The sequence below is a fragment of the Corvus kubaryi genome, unplaced genomic scaffold (assembly GCF_017639235.1).
Source record: "Corvus kubaryi isolate FWS band 111438036 unplaced genomic scaffold, C.kubaryi_AGA036_p1.0 37397, whole genome shotgun sequence".
NCBI lineage: Eukaryota > Metazoa > Chordata > Aves > Passeriformes > Corvidae > Corvus > Corvus kubaryi.
Genome location: NW_024581136.1, coordinates 19,903,154 through 19,926,645, shown reverse-complemented (window position 1 = coordinate 19,926,645; position 23,492 = coordinate 19,903,154). Strand labels below are relative to the sequence as shown.

At 52.6% G+C, this 23,492-nt stretch overlaps 1 protein-coding gene and 1 long non-coding RNA gene across 4 annotated transcripts in view; one reads left to right on the top strand and one right to left on the bottom strand.

Annotated features, from left to right (window-relative positions):
• Positions 1-11,670: 11,670 nt before the first annotated feature.
• Positions 11,671-12,965, bottom strand: LOC121670953. The gene is made up of 2 exons (XR_006018346.1): positions 12,763-12,965; positions 11,671-12,105 (listed from the first exon to the last, which is right to left on the bottom strand). It is a non-coding gene; the product is annotated as an uncharacterized LOC121670953 (long non-coding RNA).
• A 67-nt stretch (positions 12,966-13,032) lies between these two features.
• Positions 13,033-23,492, top strand: part of LOC121670947 (schwannomin-interacting protein 1) — a 16,271-nt gene continuing 5,811 nt past the window's right edge. Inside the window, exon 1 of one of the 3 annotated variants that reach the window (XM_042041946.1) lies at positions 13,033-13,217. In XM_042041946.1, coding sequence (XP_041897880.1) covers positions 13,188-13,217 — 30 coding nt within the window. In that variant the 5' untranslated portion in view covers positions 13,033-13,187. Of the gene's footprint in view, positions 13,218-18,929; positions 19,173-19,578; positions 19,836-23,492 lie in introns of those variants that run through there. The other 2 variants (XM_042041944.1, XM_042041945.1) reach the window with 2 other exon arrangements.

Below are 23,492 nucleotides of genomic sequence, written 5' to 3'. Positions count from 1 at the left end.
CCCACTTGAACTGAAGTGTCTCAGGTTGGAATAGCAGCAGGCAACAGGAATTTTGATTTCCTGGGATAGTAATTATGTGCTTAGGCAAATATTCCTCGCTTATTAAGTGGGATAAATGCAAGGCAGGGGGGGTTTAATTCTCACAACTGCCCTGTGCTGTGCAAAACCTGTAATTTTTCCTATGGATGCTCTGCCTGTGGGATGGGGTGTCTGGAACACCTGGAGCTGTGGAAAATCCAGGTGCACGTGGAGGGAGAAATTGCAGGCAGAGGATATTTAAAAACTAGAGGAAAAGGGGTTTTTCAACCCAAACCATGTTGAAGATCTGCTGAGGAGCACTGGAAAGCCAGGATTGTCCTGACTCCAAAATTCCAGGGACCTCTGGGAGGTTCTAAATATTCTAAATGATTTAAATATTGCTTAAATATTCAAAGATTTGTTTAAATATTCTAAATAATGCTCCAAATGCCCCCAAACCCTTCAGAATGTCTTTCTGTGAGCAGCAGGATTGCCTCAGCAGTGATAAGAGCAGCAGGAATTGTGATTTATTTCCTTCTTCCTCTCTGCCTGGATTTAAGGTGATTTGGATTTCACTGGTTGGAAAATCAGGTGCAGCACTTGATTATTTTATAAAGTTTGTGGAGAAACTGGGAAGAAGTTGCTCAAAGCATCATTTTTCCTACTCCTAACAGCAAAAAATCAGGAAGATGAATACCAGTGACATCAATTTGTGTCCCCATCTCCTCAGGATGTGGCTCAGCCCAAGGGAGCTTCAAGGGAGCTCAGTTTTAGTGGGGAAAATGGGCTTTTTTGAGGGGAAAACCTTTTGTAAGGATACATAAAATCCCAGTGTTAATTCCCCAGAGTTGGCTGTAATCCCCACTGGGAGGAAATGGGATTTCCCAGTGCCTCACTGTAGGTGTTAATTTTACTTTATAAAAGTGAAGCTGTTTAAAATAATCCCGTCCTCTGCTCAGTTCGGTGTTTTCCAAGGCTGGACACCGTGATCCCGGAATTCCTGTGGAATGCTGGGCACAGTGACACTGCTGAGGGGGCTGAGGAGAAGCAGAGTTTGGTGTATTTAGGCTCTTCAATCCCAAATAATTCAGCTTTTGTGTGAGCTTTTCTTTAGTCAGAACTAAGAAGATTTAAAAATCTCTCTTCCAGCTCTTGCTCTGAAATCAATCCTGCTCCAGCAGAGCACCCATGGATTCAGTGGAAAATGATTTTCCCTTTTCCAATTATCCTTTCACACGAGGTGCTCCATAATCCCTCTGTCCCTGGAGGTTTTCCAGCTTTTCCAGGCCCTCGGATCGTTTTGGGGCACCTCATCTTTCCCTGTGGAGTCGTTTGCGTCACGGCAGTGGGAGATCTTATTTATAGCCCCCGTCTGGGAGTGCAGCTCCGTGATCTATAGATCTCCTTTAACGAGAAAATCACACCCAGGGCCATTTATTCCTGCTGCTTCCTCTGGAAATCCGAGAGGAAATAGGATTTCCAAGGCAAGAGAAGTGCCAGGCTGAGATTTAATCCTCTCCCTGGTAGAGGCAACGTTCAAAAAGAAAAGAGAACTCTACTGAAGCGCTGAATTCTTTATGCACACAAAAGCTGCTGGCGCGTGTGGCCCGTGGGGAACCCAAATGCTTTTAGTGAGTTATTAAAAATTGAATCCAAACTTTTTATTCCGTGTAATTCCTAGATTGGATTTATTAAAGAGGGATTTGGGGAAATAGCAGCATTCTGAACCAGGGTCATGTTCTTCTCTGGCTCCTTGGCCTGGGAGGTGTTTGATGATCAACTGTTCTTAGTAGTTAAGAAAAAAATAATTCTGGGAATCATTTTTCCATCTGGAATTCCCTCTGTTTTGCATTTGCATTAATTCATAATATCCAGGCTCTTTGCATTTCTCCTGGCACATTGCAGCTGGCCTTTCCTTTCTTCTGCTGCTTTCTCATCTATTATTTCTTAGTTTAAAAGGCAACTTTCAGCTGTGCCTTGCAAAGATCCAAGAGGCCTTTTCCTGGGAAAAGGAATCCCAGCTTGTGACTTTCCTCGGCTGACCTGGGAGCTCTTGGGAGCAGCAGGGAAACATCCTGCTGGGAAAACACCTCCAGGACCTTTTCCAAGTGTCTGTTGCTGGGAAGGGTAGAGTAGGTGAAAAGCAGGATGTGCTCCTGAAAACCTTGGATACAGCCTTGACCCCCTCTTCTCCTGGGATTCCTTTAAATCCATCCTCCAGTGACCAAACTGGCCGATATTTCCATATATTAATAATATTTAAACAGCTCAAAATAGGTGCTCAGAGCTCAGCGCTCAGCCAGCCCTTCTCCCTGCTCAAAGGCTGCAGGAATTATGCCTATTCCCAGGAAATCCCAATCCAGGCTGTCCATAAGTCACATGGATAAGGGTTTCCGACATTTTACACCTGTCCCCGTGTGCCATATTCCATATAAATAAATATATTTTGCTTGATATAAGATGCAAGGTGAGTTTTGGCAGTGCTGATCCTGGGCTGTTCCCCATCCCTTCCCTCTGGCATGGAGCAGGAATATGTGTTATTCCCAGGAAACTCTGCTGCTGTTTCAGGATAATTCTGGTGCTCCATTTCCCATCCCTCCTTCCTTGTTATCCATACATTTCATACTCCTGGAACGACTGGGATGCAGAATTGGAATTGCTGCTACTAAGGAGAGATCCTGCAGCATCCAAAAACAATTCCAGGGGCTTCCACAGCTGTGCAGGGGAATTCTGGAGGCCTTTGGGAATTCTGGAGGCCTTTGGGAGTTCTTGAGGCCTTTGGGAACGCTGGAGCCCTTTGGGAACGCTGGAGCCCTTTGGGAATGCTGGAGGCCTTTGGGAATGCTGGAGCTTAGAGCCAGCGCTGCCTGGAGGATCCCACACTCTGCTTAAGGCCCTGTTAATGGCTTTTAATTACTCTGGGGTTTGTGTTGGACCAAACAAAACGCAAAACAAACCGGAGTAGTTTGAGGCCTGGATCCAACCTCGAAGCTTTCCATGCCTTGATTCCCAAGAGAATCCCAGGGATGAGGTGTCAGTGAGGCAGCAGCTGCAGCTTTAGGAAGAGGATTTTTGCTGGTTACAGGAATAGGATATGGAGGGAAATCTGTAAACATGTAACTGGTGGGGAAATAACAGTTCACTGGAAAATAAACTTTCCCCAGGGAAAGCCACCAGCAGTATCCAGTGCCTTGGACATGCTGCTGCTGTTTCCAGCACGGAGATGAGAATTCCTTGGAGAAGCAGAGCGTCCTGTGCTCCCCAACACAGCAGGGAGGTGTATTTTGTCCCTTAGAGCTGGAATTCCCTGCTGTAGCACCCAGTCTTCCCACTGCCATCTCCCTTTCCTCCCATGCCTCAGGGATTGGGTGTCCCCTGTTCCCTTTCTCCATTTTCTCCTGGAAATCCAGCTGTGCCAGTGGTTTCAGGCAGAGCCAGCCTCAGCTCCAGCACAGCCTGAGCCACACCAGACGATGTCCTACATCCCAGGGGAACATGGAGAAACAGTGGGGCTGGAGTGTGTCCAGGGAAGGGAATGGGGTTGGGAAGGGTCTGGAGCCCCAGGAGGGGCTGAGGGAGCTGGGAAAGGGGCTCAGCCTGGAGCAAAGGAGGCTCAGGGGGGACCTTGTGGCTCTGCACAAGTCCCTGACAGGAGGGGGCAGCCGGGGGGGTCGGGCTCTGCTCCCAGGGAACAGGGACAGGAGGAGAGGGAACGGCCTCAGGTTGCAGCAGAGAAAGTTTAGGTTGGATATTGGGAAAATTCCTTCCTGGGAAGCGTTGTCCAGCCCTGGCACAGCTGCCCAGGAGTCCCCATCCTTGGATGGATTTAACAGCCTGTGGATGTGGCACTTGGGACATGGGGCAGTGGTGGCCTTGGCAGAGCTGGGAATGGTTGGATTCGATGGTCTGAGAGGGCTTTTCTAACCCAAACAATTCCATGGTCGATGGCTGTGAGCAAACAACCACAATTCTGAGGTTTCCAAACCAGGGCTCCTGCCTAGCTGCTGCTCCCCTTTCCTGTTAAAATTCCATTTATTATCCCTCTGCTCCAGGCTGGCAGCTCCTGGTGGAAGTGATGGAGAGAGAAGCTGTGAGCAGAGACACAGCCCCTGCTCCGAGGCTTTTCTTTCCATGGGCAGCTTCTCCCCAGCTCCTTTTGTGCTGACAGTTTGGGAGAGTCCAGAAATCCGAGCCCTAATTCCTCTGGAGGAGTCGTCTGAGGCCAGAAACAGCCTCTGCTTAATGGCATGGCCAGAGCTGGTGCCAACACCTGATTGCTGAGGAGATCCTGAGGCTGTGGAAAAACATCCCTGGGCTTGTTTGCAGGAATGGGGCTTTTTCTTTGATGCAGGGGTCGAATGGGGGATTTAATTCCCTGGAATGAAATGGAGAAGTCCAACATGACATGAAACGCAGAGGGATGGAGCACCTGCAGGGGCTGCAGTGGGGCCAGGGAGGGGTTTATGTGCAGCAGTCCCTCTTTTTGCCCTATATTTGACTTTTCAGTTGTCTTCACGAGTGTTCCAAGCCTTTTTTCACTGCTTAATTCCCATTATTTGAACTTGAAAATGATCCTGGAGTAGTGCATGGGGCTGGGACACAACGTTGGTTCTGCTGGAAAAGGGCTTGGAGCGAGGATCTGTGCCCTGCAGGAATGTGATGCTCAGGGAAGCTCAGCAGACAGCCCCTGGCATGGGAACAATCGGGAATTCTCTGCCCTTTGCCCTCGGGAACAAGGCATGACTGTGTGCAAGTGCAGCCTGGGATGATGGGATGCCCCCGGGGTGCTCCTGCTTCCAGGTGTTTTCAGCACTCCCAGGAATTTTCACGTTTGAAGCTGCAGGTCAGGCTGGGGTGTTCCTTTGTGTTTATATGATACAAGCAGGGAATGGTTTGGGATGGAAGGGACCTTAAATCCCATCCCATTCCATGGGCAGGGACACCCTCTCCTCTCCATCCCTGCTCCAAGCCCCATCCATCCCTGGATCCAGGGGTCCAGGGGCAACCACAGCTTCTCTGGGTACCCTGTCTCAAGGCCTCACAGGGAGGAATTTCCTCCTTCCTAATCCCTCTGTTGTTCTGTGACTTCATCCCAGGATAAAACTTACACCTTATCCTTAGTGCTCATCCCAATGAATCCTCCGGGAGTGAGCTCTGCCTTTCCTGGGCATTCCTGCCACCAGAAACTCCACGCCTTAACTCAAAGGCTCGATCTGGTGGTGTAAATGGAAAACAAAAATCCCAAATCCAACCTCCAATAACCCCCTCGCGTGCCTGTCTGGAAAAACTGGCCCGGTTCCAGCAGACACCTTACAACGAACCACCCGGGATCTCCACCCTGTGGAAAGACTCCAGGAAAACCAGGCGCTGAAGGAGCAGGAAAAGCTGCAGGCTGCCGGAGCAGGAGGGAAAGAATGCCTGAGGTAGAACACGAGGGGGGAAAAAGGAGATTGAAGAGAGCAGAGTTGTTTTCTTGCTCTTATATGGTGCTGCTGTGCCACCAGCAGCTCCCTCGCTCCATGACTAATGAGGCTCAGCTGGGATCCACCCTTGCTTATCCTGTTATTTTTAGCTTTTTCCAGCCTCCTGCTCACCGTGCCTGCCCTGTCTTATTTGAAATACTGAGTCTGCAACCTGGCAGCCTCCCTCGGGGGCCAGAAATGGGATTTCTTATCCCTGAGGGAATTGTTTTTGGAGTCGGCAGCGATACCCATTGAAGAGGAGTCACCTTTGTGACCCCGGCAGCTCCAGACGAGAGGATTCATTTTTTTTTTCCTTTTTCCAGTGACCCTGGGGTTGGGAGGCAAACTCCAAAAACTCATCTTTGCATCCACTTTTTAAAGGCTGGGAATTGAAAATAAACCTGAAGCAAGAGCAGGGCTTTATTCAGCCTGGGACAGCAGGGATTATATGGAAATGTCACTGGGGTGGGAGCAGGTACAGAAATCCCACATCCTCCACTTAGCAACCCTTCAGTTCCTGGTCTGGAGCCAAAAGCCATTTCTGGGTGGAACATGAAGCCCTTTGAATTGTGGCAAAACCCCTGGAACTGCAGGCCAAGCTGATTTAAATCCAGGGGATTTATTAATTAATTAATTAATCCTGAGTGGGGGGTGTCCAATGGGCTGCACCTGCATTTATCCAGCCACACAAACCAAGCTGTGTTTGCTCCATCCTTCCCAAATTCCCTGATCCCAGCAGTGGCAGGGCTGGAACCTCTCAGATTTGGGTGCATATTTTAAGGAGGCCCCTCAAAAAGAGTGGATTTCTGCCAAAACCTTGGAGTTATGGACATCAGCCTTTGGAGCTGAGGGAAAAATCCCCTTCTATTTCTGTCCTGACCATGACTCAGAGGAAGATTTGTCCCTGCAAAGTCACTCCTTTTTTGAGGAGGCATTTACAGGCTGCTGCCGTCACCTGTTGGGCTCAGGATATTCCTATTTTTGGTGTTTAAAAAGACAAGTTTTCATTCCTCACCGACTTTGTAGTGTGCTGTGTTTGTTTTTTCAGCCTGCAAGCCCCAGTGCTGGGCTTTTCCCACCCCTTTTGCAATTAAAATTACAAAATAAAGCCAGAAAGAAATGAAGCCTCTCAGCTGCTGCTGCCAGGAAGCACAAAGGGAAGAGGAAGGGATGGATGGGCTGGAGGTGATAGCAGTGGGATAATCCCATCCTCATCCCCAGTCTCAGGTTTTGCCCTCTGGCTCAGTGCTTGGTTGTAATTAATAACTGGAATTTTGTGGTTGGATAAATGCAGGTGCAGCCCATTGGACACCTCACACTCAGGATTAATTAATTAATTAGTCCCCTGGATTTAAATCAGCTTGGTTCCTTCTGACTGCATGACCAGCCTGCAATTCCAGGGATTTTGCCACAATTCGAAGAGCTTCGTATTCCATCCAGAAATATTCCCCAGACCAGGAACTGAAGGGTTGAGTAGGGAACATGAAATTTCTGCTTGTGCTTCCAATCCAGCAAGGTTTCCACACAATTCCTGCTGTCCCACCCTGGCCTTCATCCTCAGGGAAAATCCCTTGTTGGGCCGTTTTTGCCCTCTTGGAAAAACTCCATTAATTCCTCTCCCTGCTGCTGTTTTAGTGGGGCTGGGAGCAATTCCATACTTTTCAAATATAGCAAATTTATATTGGAAAAAGGAAAAGGAACCAAATAAATGGGAGAGGAGGGATAGGGAAATCTGCCTAGGAGCTGCAGGACAAGCCTGGATGTGCTGCCCATGGATTGGAGCAGGGCTGATAAAAACTTCTCCTAAATTTGTCATCAGAAATCAGATGGGGGGGTCACTTATGGGTCACTTTTAATGCTTTGGGGCTATTCTGGATCAATATGGATACAGCTGAAACTTTGGGAATCTTTTCCAGATGGGTTTGGGGGCGGATGGGTGCATCCTTCTGGTGCCAGCATCCTTCTCCCAGCCCAGCTTGGAGCAGACAATGGGATTTGGAGGCAGAGCTGTTTCCCCTACTGGCAGCGGGGCCGTGCGGGGGGTGGATGTCCCGGCTGGCAGTGCCGGGATGCTCCTGGCAAAGGCACAGGGATGAGCCCGGGCACAGCTGCTCCAGGCAGGGGCACACTGTGATCCTCGGGGACTGGGAATTCTGAGGGAACAGCTGTCCCTGCTCTGGGCTGGGGGAGGTTTGATTTGGGTTCAGCTCAGGCAGATCCCACCCAGCCCAATCCCTCTGTTTTCCGGGAATGTCAGGTCTGCACTGTCTGTGTGTGCCAGCCAAAACTGGGGAAAATTGTTTGTAGCCGATGGGATTTGCTACAAATCCTCTCCCAGATTGTGCTGCAGAGCGAGGAACATTTGAATTTGTGGGTGCTCAGACAAAACCTGATTTCTCTGCTAAAAAGCTCATGTTCTCCATAGATTCTGCAGGCTGGGAATGCTGCAATTCCAAAAGAACCGCTGATTCCTAACAATAGAAATAAATCAAATTGCAAGGAGGCAGCTGGAGCCTCTCTGGTGCTGTCTCCCCACGCTCCTGAAGTGCTGGAGATAAAGTGATGGACACAGGGAATGGTTTGGGTGGGAAGGAATTTAAAGGTTATCCAGTCCCACCCCCCACCATAGGGACGCCTTCCACTATCCCAGGGTGCTCCAAGCCCTGTCCAATCTCTCCTTGGACGCTTCCAGGAATGGGGCATCCTCAGGGAAATCCATTCCAGGGCCTCACCATCCTCACAGGAAAGAATTCCTTCCAATATCCCACCTAACCCTGGCAGTGGGAAGCCATTCCCTGGGTCCTGTCCCTCCATCCCTTACCCCAAGTCCCTCTCCAGCTCTCCTGGAGCCCCTTTAGGCACTGGAAGGGGCTCTGAGGTTTCCTGGGATCCTTCCCTTCTCCGTTCCCAGCAGTGAATCCTTGGTGGGTTCAGCCCTCACCATCGGAGCTCCTTGAAATTCCCTTTTAAGCACTTCTGATCCAGCTCATAAATTGTCCAACTGAAATGAAGCCTGTGTGGTACCACTGAGCCTCCCTGGATGGTTTCCATGGAAAAATCTGCTTGTTTTCCATATGTTTGGTGGCTTTTATATCACTGGAGAGTTATAAATACTTGGGTGGCTTCAATGAGTGCCTGCAATTCCCTGGGAAGCGTTTGACACGGGAGGAATCGGGATGGGAAATCGCTGTATCCTTCTGTTCTGGGTTTTTAGGGAAGGGAAAATCCTGGTTTGGTTGTGTGTTTTTATCCCAAATCAATCTCTGGCGCTTTGGGGGGGGGTGTTGTAAAGGTGCTGCTTGGAAAGGTCTCCAGAAAATTCCAGGGAAAAGGGCATGGAAAAGGGAAGGATGTTGGGTCCTTAACCCATTGGAGGTTTATCCCCTCTTGGAGCACAGTAACGCATCCAAAATGATGGAAAACCCCTCGGTGTCCTCTTCCTTAAATAAAGAAGGAATAGTGCAGAGCATTATCCATGGATGTAATCCAAACAAATACTCTCCTTTCCAAGCAGATGTCGAGTATTAACTGATTAAAAATAATCACTTTTTTCTTTATTTTTCTTGCTGGATTTAAAGCTAGGGAAAGCTTTAGCTGGGCTTAAAGAGGAGCTAAATCCCTCACTCCCAGGAAATCATCAGCAAATCGAGCTGAAATCCCAGGATGCTGGATATAATTCCTGCTTCCAAACAAGCTTGCTGTGCTTGGGAAGCCTTTGGGAGCCCAGCAGGACCCTCCTGGCGTGCTGGGGGGGCTGGATTGGGGCTTGTTCCCTGTCTCTGCCTCTGATGGGTGTTCTCCCTGAGGATCATCATCCCAGAGGATTCCATGGAGCTGCTCCAGAGCTGGAGCCAGGCTGGGAGAGCTGGGGGTGCTCACCTGGAGAGGAGAAGGCTCCAGGGAGAGCTCAGAGCCCCTTGCAGGGCCTAAAGGGGCTGCAGGAGAGCTGCAGAGGGACTGGAGACAAGGCATGGAGGGACAGGACACAGGGAATGGCTTCCCAGTGCCAGAGGGCAGGGCTGGATGGGAGATTGGGAAGGAATTCCTGGCTGGGAGGGTGCTGAGGCCCTGGAATGGAGTTCCCCGAGGATGCCCCTGGATCCCTGGCAGTGTTCAAGGCCATCTTGGACAGGGTTTGGAGCAGCCTGGGACAGTGGGAGGTGTCCCTGCCCATGGCAGGGGGTGGAACTGAGTGAGCTTTAAATTCCTTCCAACCCAACCCATTCCACGATCCTGCAATTCTCTGAAAACTGGGACAAAACACATTCCCAGGTCTTCATCTCCTCCCTGATTTTCACCTGCTCCAAGCTCCGGCTGCGTGTTTATTTTGGAATTAAAAAAAAACAAACCCCAAACATTAATTGAGCCTGGCTTTTGTATCAGCCGAGTGGGTTGGCCGACACCAGCCTGGAAAATAAACCTTCCCACCTGATAAGGCCCCTCTGGGAATGCCTGTGGGCAGGAAAGCATTCCTGGTGTTTCCAGCAGGAATTCCACGTCTGGGCTGCCTTGCTGCTGCTGCTGCTCCTGCTTTTCCCCCTCCCCGTTCCCAAGCTTTGGGATGATGCCCTTGCAGCTGGGGGGGATCAGGCGCAGAGCACGACACGGGTGTGGAAAAATAAATGTGTGGGACAGAGGGAAATGCCAAACGCGTCGGGAAAAGGGCTGGACGTGAGTAATAACCCGGGATCCTTCCCTTCCTTCCCTCCCTCCCACGGCTGCCCTCGGTTCCAGGCGCTGGGAATGGGAGGGATCGGCTTCCCTGCCCAGCGTTATTCCTTTGAAGGAGCGTTTTCCCCAGCGGGAATGAGGATGGGAGAGCCGATAACCTCCCGGTGCTCCTCCCTCCGCCCTGTTAATGATTTCCTTGGAGCTGCGGCAGCCAGGGAGAGCAGAAAGCCTGGGAATTTCCTGCCTGCCTTTGCCACCTCAGGCTGCTGGAGAGGGACAAGGCTTGGGATGTGCCAGGGGCCTCCTGTGAGCTTAAGAAAGGGAAAAAATACCTAAAAATGTGAGCACAGAAGCAGAAATTCTATGTTTCCCCCCAGAACTGGAGACACCAGGTGTTTCCTCCTTCTGTAGAGGGATAATTAAGGAAATTCCATTGTTTCAGTGGAAGAATTTGAGCGCCTGGTAAAGCTGAGCTTTCTGTCTCTGCGTGTCTGTGGGTAGGGATGTGCTGCCTGTGCCGTGGGATGGAATTCCCGGTGTCCTGAGGCCCTGGGGACATCCAGGAATCAGGCCTGGCTCATTCCTGGTGCCCACCCCACCTCCAGGACAGGCCCTGCCCGGAACAGCACCTTCCCAATCCCTCTGGACGAGCCCTGGAGGGGTTTGAAGGGCAGGGTTTCACTCCAGTGTTGTGTCAGACCCTCTGGAGATGTTCTCCTGGGACTTCTGAGCCACACATTCCTAGTCCAGAGCTGGTCTTGGGGAAAACTTCGGGAAAACTTGTCTGGATCATGTCCCAGGTGGTACCAGACACCCTCAATTAGGGGGTGCCTCTTTAAGAAATGCAAAGCAGACAGGGCAGGTATTCCCTGGGTTTCTTTTCCCAGCTGAGAAGGGGCTGTTAGGGGTCCCAGAGGTTTTCCTGGAGCTTCCCACTGGGTTGTGGCTCCATGGAAAGCAGCAGCCTGTGCTCATCCTTCACCCTGGAGCATCGTTTCCTGTTGACCCACCTGGAAAACTGCCAGGAGCCTTTCCCTCGGTTTAATCCCTCTCTGCTTTAATCATTACCTGCCTGCCCATCTCGCTCCTGCCGGGGAATGCAAATGGAGCCAGAGCAGAGGAGCAAATCCAGAGGTCGAGGATAATTCCTGGCCTTTTCCACCTCCACGGCTGGCTCCATGTCCTGGGGGGAAGAGCCTGGCTGGGAACAGGTGGCTCTCCTGCAGCAGGTGACCGTGGCTCTCTCTGGGATCATTTTTCCAAAGGGAAAAGCTGTTGATTCCTAGGGGGATGCCCCTGTGCCAGCCCAGCCCTGGGGGTGGGGAGGCTGGCACCAAGCTCTGAGGCACCACTGGAATGGTGGCTTTGCAGCCTGTGGGAAGAGGGAGGGAATTTGGGGAGTTTTCCTGAGAGTAAATGGAATTTGAGTTTGTGTAATGCAGGGAGCTGCTTTTAGCCTGCCACGGATCCTCCTCCAAACAAAGCCAAGGTTACGCAGTAAATTGCGGAGCGGGGCTGGTTTATTTTGATGAATTTTTATTTTGATGTCTGCTTGAATGGGATTCTCTGCAGCGCCAGGAAAAACCAAGGATGACTTCACCCTCTCTTAAAAATTTATGCAGAATATATTAATTTTTTCTTTTTAAGTGAAGTATCTTTTTTTTTTTTCAAGCTCTGCTGCTGCAGGGGAGAGAGAGCACTGGGGAGGAGGGTCTGAGGGCTCTCTCCACCCGTGCCCCAGCTGCACAGTGACTCCAGGGATTCTCCATCCATCCTCCCACAGCTGCTCCAGCCTGTCTGTGCTGGTGGGAAGCTGGGAAAGCTGGGGCAGGGTGATGATCCCACAAAGGCCTTTCTTTTTTCTAGAGGCACATCTGGTGTGGGGAATCAAATCCGAGCTGCCCTGAGCAAGTGTTCCTGGATTTCAGTCATGTGAATCCTTGAACAGCTGGGCCTAGGAACAGGATAAATCCCTGTTTGCTGAAGGAAAGGAGGGGAGGCATGGAATTTCTGCTGTTTCCTGCCTGGCTGGGAGTGCCCAGGACATGGTGTGAGCCCGAGCTGTGACCCCACCATGCCCCTTGGATGAGCTTCTTTCCAGGCAAAATAGGGATTGAAGATGACATTTTGTGTGTCCTCGCCCTCCAGCCATGGCCAGGGCCAGACTCTTGTAAATGAGGGGATGTTTGGGTTCATGTTGTGGTTGGAAAAGACCTCCCAAGATCACCCAGTCCAACCCCAATGCCTGCTAAACCACATTCCCAAGTGCCCCATCCACTCGATTTTTGAACCCTTCCAGGGATGTGACTCCACCACAACCTCTTCCAATGCCTAACCCATCCTTCAGTGCAGGAATTTCGCCTGAAATCCAACCTGAGCCTCCCTCCCCTGGCGCAACTTTCGGCCTTTCCCCCGTGTCCTCTGGCTCTCCCTGCCCCGAGCCAGGCCGGGTGGGGCCGGGACCAGGTGGGCGCTGGGGCAGAGCTCCGCTCCCTCCCTGCCGGCTGCACGAGGTAAAAATAACCGGGAATGTAGGGCAGAGCCTCTCCCAGCAGTTCCCGCGCGGGGTTTCCGAGGCAGCAGGCACAAGGAAGGTGTCCGGAGCTGTTACCTCAGGGCTGCCTGGTTTTGGGTGCCTCGGGGCCGCGCTCCATCCCTCTCCGGGCCGGTCCCGGGGGGCTCGGGGGGGCTGGAACTGCGGCTGCCGCAGCATCGCCGGGGCCGGGGGAGCCTCCCGGTGTCCAGTGGGGGTTTGAGGGATTTTTTTCCCCCCTCCTGGAGCGGAGCGCGGCCGCAGCGGCCCCGCCCGGAGCCCCGAGCGGAGCGGGCGGAGGCGGCCCCGGCCCGGCCCCCCCGAGCTCCCGGGGCCGCCGCTGCGCAGGCGGAGCAGCGCGGCCGCATCCATCTTCCCGGGCTGCCTCCTCCTCCTGCCTTCTCCCCATCCTCCTCCTCCCCATCCTCCTCCTTCTCCCCCGCCGGGGCCGCGGCGGCTGCGGGCGCTGCCGGCGGGGCGGCAGCGGCGGATGATGCACCGAGATGGTTCACCAGGAAAACTGCTCCTACCAGGTAAGGGGCGAGAGCGGCCTGGAGCCCAGCCCCGGGCAGCTCCGGGCAGCCCCGGGCCAGCCCCGGCCGGAGCCGGCCCCGGTGTGTGGCACCCCCGGGGGATGCGACAGCGCGGGGCCGCCGCTTCGGGCTCGCACCGAGCACCCCGGGAATCGCACCGAGCACCCCGGGAATCGCACCGAGCACCCCGGGGCTCGGCAGCCAGAGCAGCCCCGGGGCTTTTGTGCTCGCCATGTGATGCTCGGAGGCGCAGCGGGGCCGGGGATGCGCTGCCCACATCCCGCTGCCTGCCCGGGCCCCGCTGCCCGCATCCCTCTGCCTGCATCCCGCTGCTCTCCTGCCGGGATAAAACCGCTCCCTGGAAGCGAGAGAGCCGCGGGATCGCGCTCCCGGAGCTGCCGCAGCACAGGGATGTCTGGTTTAGAGCATTTCCTGCGCTTCCCACATTTCACGAGTGCGAGAGCTGCCTGCAGGATGGTGATTCACCGGCTGCGGTCTGCTCGTGGTTCCGCAGGAGCTGGGGGTGGGGGTGTTTGTGAGCATCCATCACGGCCGCCCCCGTCCCCCGGGGGTCCCCGTGTTTGGGGAACATCGCGATTATTTTAGTGGCCAAAATGAGAGCTGGGCTGGGCTGGGGTTGTGGCTTCATTTCCCTCCCAAGAGAGGATGGGTGCTGTGGGTGCACCTGCACGGGAAGCAGCTCACTGGGGGCTCGGTGGCGCTTTTAGGGGCTCGATGGCTCATTTAGGGGCTCGATGGCACCGGCGGATTATTAAATGCACCAACATCTGTCCCTCTGGCACGGCGATGCTGAGAAATGCCTTTGCCTACGTGCAGTGAGGGTGTTTCGGAAAACCCCCATTCCCAAACATTCCCAGAGCCGGACCCTCAGCAAGCAGGGCCTTGCCCGGACCAGCGCCCCATCCTTGTTTTTCCTCCATTCTCGTGTTTAATTCCAACTTCAAGCCGTGCTTTCCAACAGAATATCTCAGATGCAAAATACCTCATGAAGGGAAAAGATATGAATCAGAGAGAAGAGTTGAAAGGATTTTTCACGGAATGTTTTCAGTCTAGCAATTCTGGAAGGGAATTTCCACTTTCGGGAAAAAATATCCTGGGGATTTTTTCTTTTTTTGCCCCAGCCTTTTGATTTCCCGGCAGCTCCGAGCCTGTTGCTCTGGACAGCCGGGATAAATGGTGCCATTGTTTGGGAGCAGCGGATGTTTTCCCAGCATACTCAGGAACGCACGGGTTAAAGGTTGGGCATTGTCTCCCGGCTGGAAGCGGCTCCGGGGGGTGGGATGATGATGGTGATGATGATGATGGTGATGATGATGCCGAGCTGCGGCACAGGCCTGGCCTAAAATCCTTGGGTGTTACTGCGACAGCGCTGCCGCCTTTCCCTGCTTCCATCCCCTGCTTGTTTATGGATCGGTGCCCTCCAAACCCATAAATATTAGAAGGAAACCAGCCAGAAACCACGCAAATCCTAAGAAAAAAAACCATCCAGGGAAGCATCTTTTCAATTTAAATCTGTTCCCAAACCTTTCTAGGGCGCTGCAGAGATTAAGAGCAACCCCAGCCCCCTCGCAACCCCATTAACCCGAAGGCCGAGCTTTAATCCTTTTGTGGATGGCAGTCCCGGGGTTTGGGATCAGCAATGGAAGGCAGCAATGATGGGATTTTGGTGGCTGCCCGCGGGAGGGGGTGGCAGTGTTTAATCTGCTCTGCTCCCTCCTCACACCCCTTTTTTGGAGCTGTTAAAGAAACTAAAAATAAATCAAAGAGAGGAACAAGCCAGCGCCTGGGAAAACTTGAAAAGGGGTTTGTTTTGAAGGATTCTGGCAGAAAAACTCTGATGTGCCCAGGTCACGGCTGGGCCACCAAATCCGTGGCAGGGAGGGAGCTGGGAATGGGGCAGGTGCTGAGGAAGAGGAGGAAATTCCTGTCGTGTGCCATTCCTTGCCTCACATCCCTGATTCCCCCAGAAATGGGCTGGGAAATGCAGGTGGCCCTGGGCTCTGCTGGGGTTCGGATGTGGCTGAGTCCGGTGAATTCCTTGAATTTAGGCCGGATCCTCCATGGTCTGGAGGTCCCAGCATCTGTTGTCTTTTCCACGGATGCATCCTGGAATCAGGCTGGATGCTGATCCATGCCATGGATTTTCCCCTTAGTTTTGTTTCTTTTCCTATTTATTCCAGTTTATTTCCCTATATCGAACATTTCATGCAGGGCTCTGTAATTCCTCCTGCAGTCTGACCCAGAGAACCTTGGCTGGTGCCCACTGAACGATGTTTCGTGAGCTCCTGAGCCCACATGGAATAAAAATCCAGCGTGCAAATCCAGGCTTTAGCCCAGAAATAAAAGTTTTATTCTGCTGCGTGGTTCAGCTGGGCTTTACTGGCCCTCAGGCTCAGCCAGGCCTCCAGTTTGCTTTGTAAATCTGCATTTTCAGCGGGTCCATGGAACAGAGCTGGGCTCCTCAGCCTCCTCCTGGCTCTATCCATGGTTTTTTGCCATCACTGTGCAAGTGGCTGATGTGTCTGAATCATGGATTTTTAAATTCCCGACTGAAAGCAGAGAAGGCAGGGGCACCCAGTGCCCGTGCCTGAGGCAGGAGCCTCCCAGTTGCCCCTGGGAACGGGATTTGGCTCCGTGTTTTGGCACCAGGCACGAGCTGAGCTATCTGCTGGCAGCAGGGTCGCTCTGGAGATGGTTCCAGGCTCCACACGTGCGAGGAAAATTAAGAAGGAAAAGAGATCTGAGGAGAAAAGAGATTTTATTGGCTTAGAAATTGTCTCTGAGGTGGGGCAGGGGGTGTGGTTGATCCTGCTTGGATCTGTGGGTTTTCCTGGGATGTGAGATGTGTCCAGCTATTGGGATTGACTTTGTCTGTCTGTTTTTGAGAGGGATCTGTTGGGTAACCCTGTGGCAGGGAGGTGCTGGTGTTCCTGTGGGTTGGGAAGGTGCTGGTGCCACTCTGGATCAGGCTGGAAGCCCCAGGGATGGACTGGGCAAGGCTGGGTGCCCCCCACCCCTCCCAGGATCCCACTGAAGCATAATGGAATTAATCCATAAAATTCACAGGCTTAAAATGCAGAGTGCTCATTTAAAAAAAAATAAAAAAAAAAGAACCAAAAGAATTGGAGACTTTATGAGGTTTCTTTGGTTTGATCTCAGGAGGGGTTTGGAGGGTCCAGAAATCAGCTGTCGTCATCCTTTTCTTTAAAGTGAGTGCAAATTCTGGTGGCAAAATATAACCCCGAGGGACAGGCCTTGGGGAAAACCCCAGATTCCATGAAAATCCAGTGTGGAAAAGCTGGAGAGCTGCTGGCCTGGCCCCTTGCCCGTGGAGAGAGGCTGCAGCCTGGTACAGCTCCGTGCCACTGCCCCACATCCACGGCAGTGACAATAGAACAGAGCCTTTGTCAGGGAGCTCTGGGGCCTTGTTTGGACACAGATCCCAAAAAAAGGCTCTGCCAAGTGGTGGAAAAGCACTTGGAGTGTGCTAAAGCTCAGGGAAGCATCACCAGAGGGAGGCCTTGGGCCAGCTTATCCCGGAATTTTATAGACTTACAGGTGCCTTGTGTTGAGAAGGGACGGGTGGGAGAGGTTTATTCCAAGATTTGCAATAAAATCAAGGTTTTGTGGAATGGAGTCGCAGAATCCCAGAATAGTTTGGATTGAAAGGGGCCTTAAAGCCCATCCCCACGGGCAGGGACACTTCCCACTGTCCCAGGCTGCTCCAAGCCCCATCCAGCCTGGCCTTGGATGCTTCCACGGATCCAGGGGCAGCCACAGCTGCTCTGGGAATTCCATTCCAGGGCCCCACCGCCCTCCCAGGGAGGAATTTATTCCCAGTATCCCATCTATCCCTGCTCTCTTTCAGTTTAAAACCATTTCCCCCTGTCCTGTCACCCCGTGCTCTTGTAAAGAGTCTCTCCTGGTAGTTCTGGCAACTTGAGATTCCATAATCCTGGAATTTACCTCCACCCTCTGTCCTGGGTGCTCCATGGCCACGAACACGATTTGGGCAGCTTGGAGGGCTTTCCTTGATCTCTGCTGGGAACTCAGGGGCTTCCTCTCCTCCCTTGGGATCCAGTGGTGTTTGGGAGCTGATCCCAGCAGGAAGGGGGGATTCCTCCCCTCTGGAGCACACCCCAGCCCTGGGGGGATGTCACTGACCCCAGCAATGCTTTTACACTCAGGAAAGGAGAATTTTGCTGCTTTCTTGTCCTCGAGCCATCGGGGCGTGCTCTGAGCACCCCAAACTGGCTGTGCCCTATTTCCTCGCATCACTTAGGGATGATTTAAGCACTTCCATGCCCATCCCGGCGTTCCTGGCGGCGCTGGCTCCGTGTGCTCCCATCCCAGGAACCCCCCAGCTGACCTGCTCCAGATTTTGCTGCTCTGAGCTTTCCCTTCGTGCTGGAAAAAGGAAATCAGGCTCTTCCCCCTCTGGCATCGCCGGCGGCTGCTGCAGGAGCTGCGCCCATGGAGAGGGCAGTGGGATCTGCATTCCTTGGGCACTGATGCCAGCATGGAGCCCTTTTTGGGGATGTTCCAGGCAGAGGGCAATGGTGGCTGTGGGTCAGGCAGCCCCTGGGGAAGCAGCTGAACACCAAAGGGTTTGGTCCCTGCGCTGAGAGAACCCCCAAATCCCTTTCCCTTTGGATATCCCGCATTTAAATCGGCCTTTTCCAGCACGGAGGTGCCCATCCCAAGGGAGCAGGTGCTGGCTCTGAGGAGGGCCCCAAATGTGCCCCCAGCCGTGGTTCCAGGGGTGCTTCTCAGCCAGGTCTGGGGTTTCTCCCGCGGCCTGGAATAGCTCCTGGATGCAGGGTTTTCCCTGGAGACTGGGATCAGTTCTGGGAATGCCCTTCTGCAGAGTCCTGGTGCTTCCCAGGAGGGCAGGGCAGAGGTGAGCTGGCCTGAGAGCTGGGATGGCGGACAAAACATCCTGAAAACTGCGGGTGACAAGGGTTGAATATATTTATTTCTATTTCTGGCTTCAGGGTTGTGTCACTTCCTCCCCTTGGGGGTGGCTCTGGTGTCACTTTGCAGGGGTGGGCACCGCAGCCCAGCCAGGGAGGGGACGTGGGGACATCCCCGATGGATGAGGACAGGGTGATGCGGGGTTGTCACAAACCGGGAGGGGACTCGTGTGACAAATCCCAGGCTCAGCCCCGGCCCGGGGCTCCTGGCCACCACATGCTCCCCTGGGGCTGTGCCATGATTTATTTATTTGGGATTTATTGTGTCAGGATCCATCCCCATCCGGGAGAGGAAGTGGATTTAGCAACAGCAGGAAAAGACACAATGAGTCAGCGGCGGAGGGGAACTGAAAATAAGGAAATATCCAGAGAATGACTTTGTTTCATTTGGGAATTACAGTTGCAAAGCACGATCCAGGGACAAGAGTGGAATTGAACATCTATTGTTGCTGGTTTTTCCCTGATAATTCGGAGTAGATTTGTGCTGGGATGCATCATTTGGGTGTTGTTAGAGCTGGGAATTTAGCTGGACTTTGCATTTGGGGTGGAATGATGTTGTCATGGCTTGGATATCTCATTAAATGTTGTAGGGCAATTAAAATTATTTATCTGTAGTGTTCCACCAAAAATCAGGATTTTTCTTGCTGCTGTGCCAGGTTGTGAGGAGAAACTGTGGCATAATTCCATTTTCCTAAGGATTCCTTTTGGGAATGCCTGCCCTGAGCTGTGCTCTGCCTCTCCCTGTAGCTGATCCCGACAAACCTTTCCCACTGGGATGGGATCTCCGCAAGGACAGAGCGGGATTTGTGTGGGAGGAGGTCGGTGGCGGCGTTGGGAAGCCCGGATCTCCAGGCAGGAATGCTGGAGGCAGGAGCTGGCAGCTCCAGATTTGGGGGCTGCCAGTCCCCCCAGGAGCCAGAGCCGGAGTTTTTGGGGATCCCCAGGCTCTGCACACCCACAGGTATTTAATTCCAAGAAATTGAGGATTTTTTTTGCACCTGCAAAAGCCGATTTAGCCAGGAAAGAGCTCCGTGGGGTCCTTGCTGGTGGGGTTTGCGTGGAGCGAAAATTCCATCTCGTGGTTCCCATCGCTGCCCCTCCTGTGACGGGTGGACCGGGACCCCCAGCCATGGCTGGGAATTCACCGGGATACCTTCCCTGGGGAAAAGCCCCAGGAGAAAGCCCCTTGCTCCGGGCGGGCAGCGCTGCCAGGCCGGGATTTTGACACCAGACGCCGGGATTTTTCCTGCCCTTGTGCAGGCTCGGGGTTATTTTTATCCGGCGCTGGCAGTGGCTGCAGAAGGACGCGGCTTCCCAGCCCCGCCGAGCCTCCGCTGCCTGGGGCTCCCTGACTTTATTTGGGAAAACCAAGGTGCTCCTTGGACGGCCGGGAGCAGAGAGGTGCTGGAAAAGCATCCCGGCCTGGGAAGCGCCTGTGGAGCGAGCCCTTCATCCCATGGTGGCGGCTGGCGAGGACTGAGATGTCCCTTCGGGATCGGGAGCGATCCAGCGGCCGCCTGAGGAGCCGGGAGCGAGGGAGATGAGCCGGGAGGGGGATGATGATGGAATGGGTGACGTCATCAGGAAAGCAGCCCCGCCGCCCGGGGAGGGGAGCTATAAAAAGGTAAGGGACAAAAAGGGACAGAAAGGGGCCTTTGTGTGCCACCAGGCGGGACCCGCGGGAATGCTGCGGGAATGCTGCCCAAATCCCGCCCAGGCCGGTGGGATTCGGGGGCTGCAGCAAGGGAAACTCCATGGTTTTCGAAGTGCTGGCACAGGGCAGCAAAGCTAGCTCCCTCCTTGTTTCCCTATCTCCTGGTGATAAACAAAATACCAGGAGAAGTTTCCAAAGGCATTGTCCTACCTGGAAACCCCCGGGATTTTAAAGCAATTCGTGACGTGGCTCAAAACACACGAGTTTGACTTGGGGTTGCTTTTATCCCGTGGGAAAAAAAAAAAAAAAAAGGAGATAAAACCACGTTTTCTGTGGTTCTCATTTGTGTGTAAATCCCAGAATAGCCCCTGTGCTGTGCAGAGATAAAACGAGGCACTGCCTGTGGCTCTGGGACTTTAAATATAGTCCTGGTCCAGGGCTGGGAATGACAGAGCTGGGCAAAAATAGCCCTGGTGGCCTGGCCGGGTGTCCCAGTGCTCCTGCTGGGTGTCCCAGTGCTCCTGGCTGGGTATCCCAGTGCTCCTGCTGGGTGTCCCAGTGCTCCTGGCCAGGTGTCCCAGTGCTCCAGGCCAGGTATCCCAGTGCTCCTGCTGGGTGTCCCAGTGCTCCTGCTGGGTGTCCCAGTGCTCCAGGCCAGGTGTCCCAGTGCTCCTGGCCAGGTATCCCAGTGCTCCTGCAGTGTTTGGTGCTGGAGGATGTGTGGGGAGGGATTCTCCCTCTCTGCTCCCCTCTCCTGAGACCCCTCCTGCAGAGCTGTGCCAGGGCTGGAGGCCCAGCAGGAGGATGTGGAGGTGCTGGAGAGAGTCCAGAGGGATTCCATGCAGCTGTTCCAAGGCTGGAGCCCCTCTGGAGCCAGGCTGGGAGAGCTGGGGGTGTTCACCTGGAGAAGGGAAAACTCCAGGGAGAGCTCAGAGCCCCTTGTGGGGTCTAAAGGGGCTCCAGGAGAGCTGGAGAGGGACTGGGGACAAGGCATGGAGGGACAGGACACAGGGAATGGCTTCCCACTGCCAGAGGGCAGGGCTGGATGGGATGTTGGGAAGGAATTGTTCCCTGGGAGGGTGGGCAGGCCCTGGCACAGGGTGCCCAGAGCAGCTGGGGCTGCCCCTGGATCCCTGGCAGTGCCCAAGGCCAGGCTGGACATTGGGGCTTGGAGCAGCCTGGGACAGTGGAAGGTGTCCCTGCCCGTGGACAGGAAATGGGATGAGCTTTGGGATCCCTTCCAGCCCAACCCATTCCAGGATTCTGGAATATGTTGGCCTTTTCCCTGGAGCAGCCACAGCCAGACCTGACATTGTGTTCTCATTCCTGGGCTCCGGCACAGGTGGCTGCTGCCCTTCCGAGCGGGAAGGTCAGGGGGAAGAAGGAAAACATCCGCCCTGGATTGTTCTGTTTTCCCTTAAAAATCAAAAGCAGCTTTTTTGTTTAAAATCACTGTGAGAACCGAATTGTCCTCACTCTGCACAGAGCAGAAATGCTTTTATTTTTTGAGTCAGTGCCAAAATACACATTTAAGTACCACGGGGTTATGCTTTCCTTGGAATTACCTTTGCATTTTGAGGATTTGTCCATTATTCCTTCTATACCAAGCCAGAATATTTGATAGTCAACCCCCCCCCTTGCTGTTTCCCTTCTCCATTTATATTTTTCCATCCCCAGCTCTGGATTTCAGCTGTCAGGTAATTTATCCAAAGCCTAAAGCCCAGTTCCCTCAGGTGTATTTTATTCCTCAGTAACTGCTCCCCATTTTATAATAACAATTAGGACTCTTGATTTCTTTATGGTCGTTACCCTGGGCCTGCCTTGGAAAATGGGATCTTCCCAGCTCAGTCCTGGGAGCGGAGTTATTTAGAATCCTCAGTAATGACCTGGTGGAGAAAACAAATTGCACATTGATTAAATGTACAGATGTCAGCCTGGGAGCAGCGGGGCCTGGTGGGAAATAGCGGAATTAAAACAGATCTGGAGAGACAGATCCGTCGGGAAGGAGGGAAAATGTCCAGTTCTGCCTGTATTTTAATGGGAAAAGAGCAGCTTTTGGTGCCCACGGAGGAGGTGGGGATGCCAGAGGAGGGAGAGGTCCCAGCTGGAGTGGAGGCTGGGCAGGAGGAGGTGGGGACGGGCTGTGGGCGCTGGATTTCGCTTGGAGCACAAGGAAAATCAAATTTAGACGGGAGGATGTGGGAGAGGATCATCTGAGCTGGGAAAGGGGAAATTTCCAGGGCTTGGTGGAATATTGGTGCAGTGGCACAGCCGTGGGCATCCTGAGATGGGCAGCACGAGGAGCTGGCACCAACCTCCCTTGTTCTGCTTCCAATCCATTAAAAATTATTTTCGCTCATTTTTCCTTTTTTTTTTTCCCCTGTTCTGCCGTGCCCAGCAGGGCTGGCTATTTTTAATCCTAAATCCGTCTCCATGTAGGTATTTGAGGTATTGATTATTGAAACCTAAAACCACAATGGTCTGGCAGAATTTCAGAGACCTGGAGCTCAACCCAGAAACTCGGTACCGCTTGGTGTCGTGGGGTTTCTTTTATTATTTTAAGGATTTGAAATAAAAGGAGTTAGGTTGTAAATGAAGTATTTAGGGAAGGGATTGACAATTTAATGGGCAGGGTAATAATGTGTGTAATCAGCACTGGAGCTGGAATTAAATCATTAGTTATTTTAGGTTAATAATTTGCATTTTGTGACACTTCTTTGTACAAAAAGGTGCTTTATTTTTCCTGAGGTGGGATATGGGAAGCACAACTCCATGTATTAACCCCATGGAAGCAGCCCAGCCCTGCCTGCAATGTTTCTTTTTGCTGTGTTTTCTGGATTGGGGATTAAGTGTTATTTTGTAATTAAATGTTTGAGGCCTTCCAAGTGTTCCTTCCATCAATAACTTCCTGAATTTGTTGTCAGGGGTGGCACGTGATCCATTAGTGACAGACTCTGGGGGGGATTTTGAATCTAGATCTGAGATTTGCATTGACTGTACATTGATTACAGAATTACTGGTCAGGGATTAATTTCAAATCATTGTGTTGATTGCTATTTTAAACCCCCCATACATTCTATTTCTATTTCTATATCTATTTCTATTTCTACAAATAGAAATACATAAATAGAAATAGAAATATATTTCTATTTATATAAATATAAATATATATATATTTATATATAAAAATCCATCTTAAAACCCAGGGATAATTTGATGACCACCATCAAAATCCATCCCTGGGCACGCTGGCAGGAGAGGGATTTGTGTGGGATTGGAAGCTGCTCAGGGAGGTGGAAGATGCTGATGGGGGTGGCTGTGTGTGGATATAGGTACAGGTATTGGCGAATATATAGGGATGTATCTGTCAGCAAGTTTGGGTTGGAATCAGATGATCTTTAAGGTCCTTCTGAACCCAAACCATTCTATGATTCCATGTGGAGAGAGATGCAATTGGAGATTCCGGCTGGGATGGGCTCTGTGGTTCACCCAAGCGTGGAATGCTTGGGAGACGCTGAACATCTGAGCGTGGTGGTGGGGCTGGTGGGACACGTCCCCTTCCCGTGCCCTGGCCTGGCCAGAGCTCATCCCTCCCTGTCCCTTACAGAGCTCATCCCTCCCTGTCCC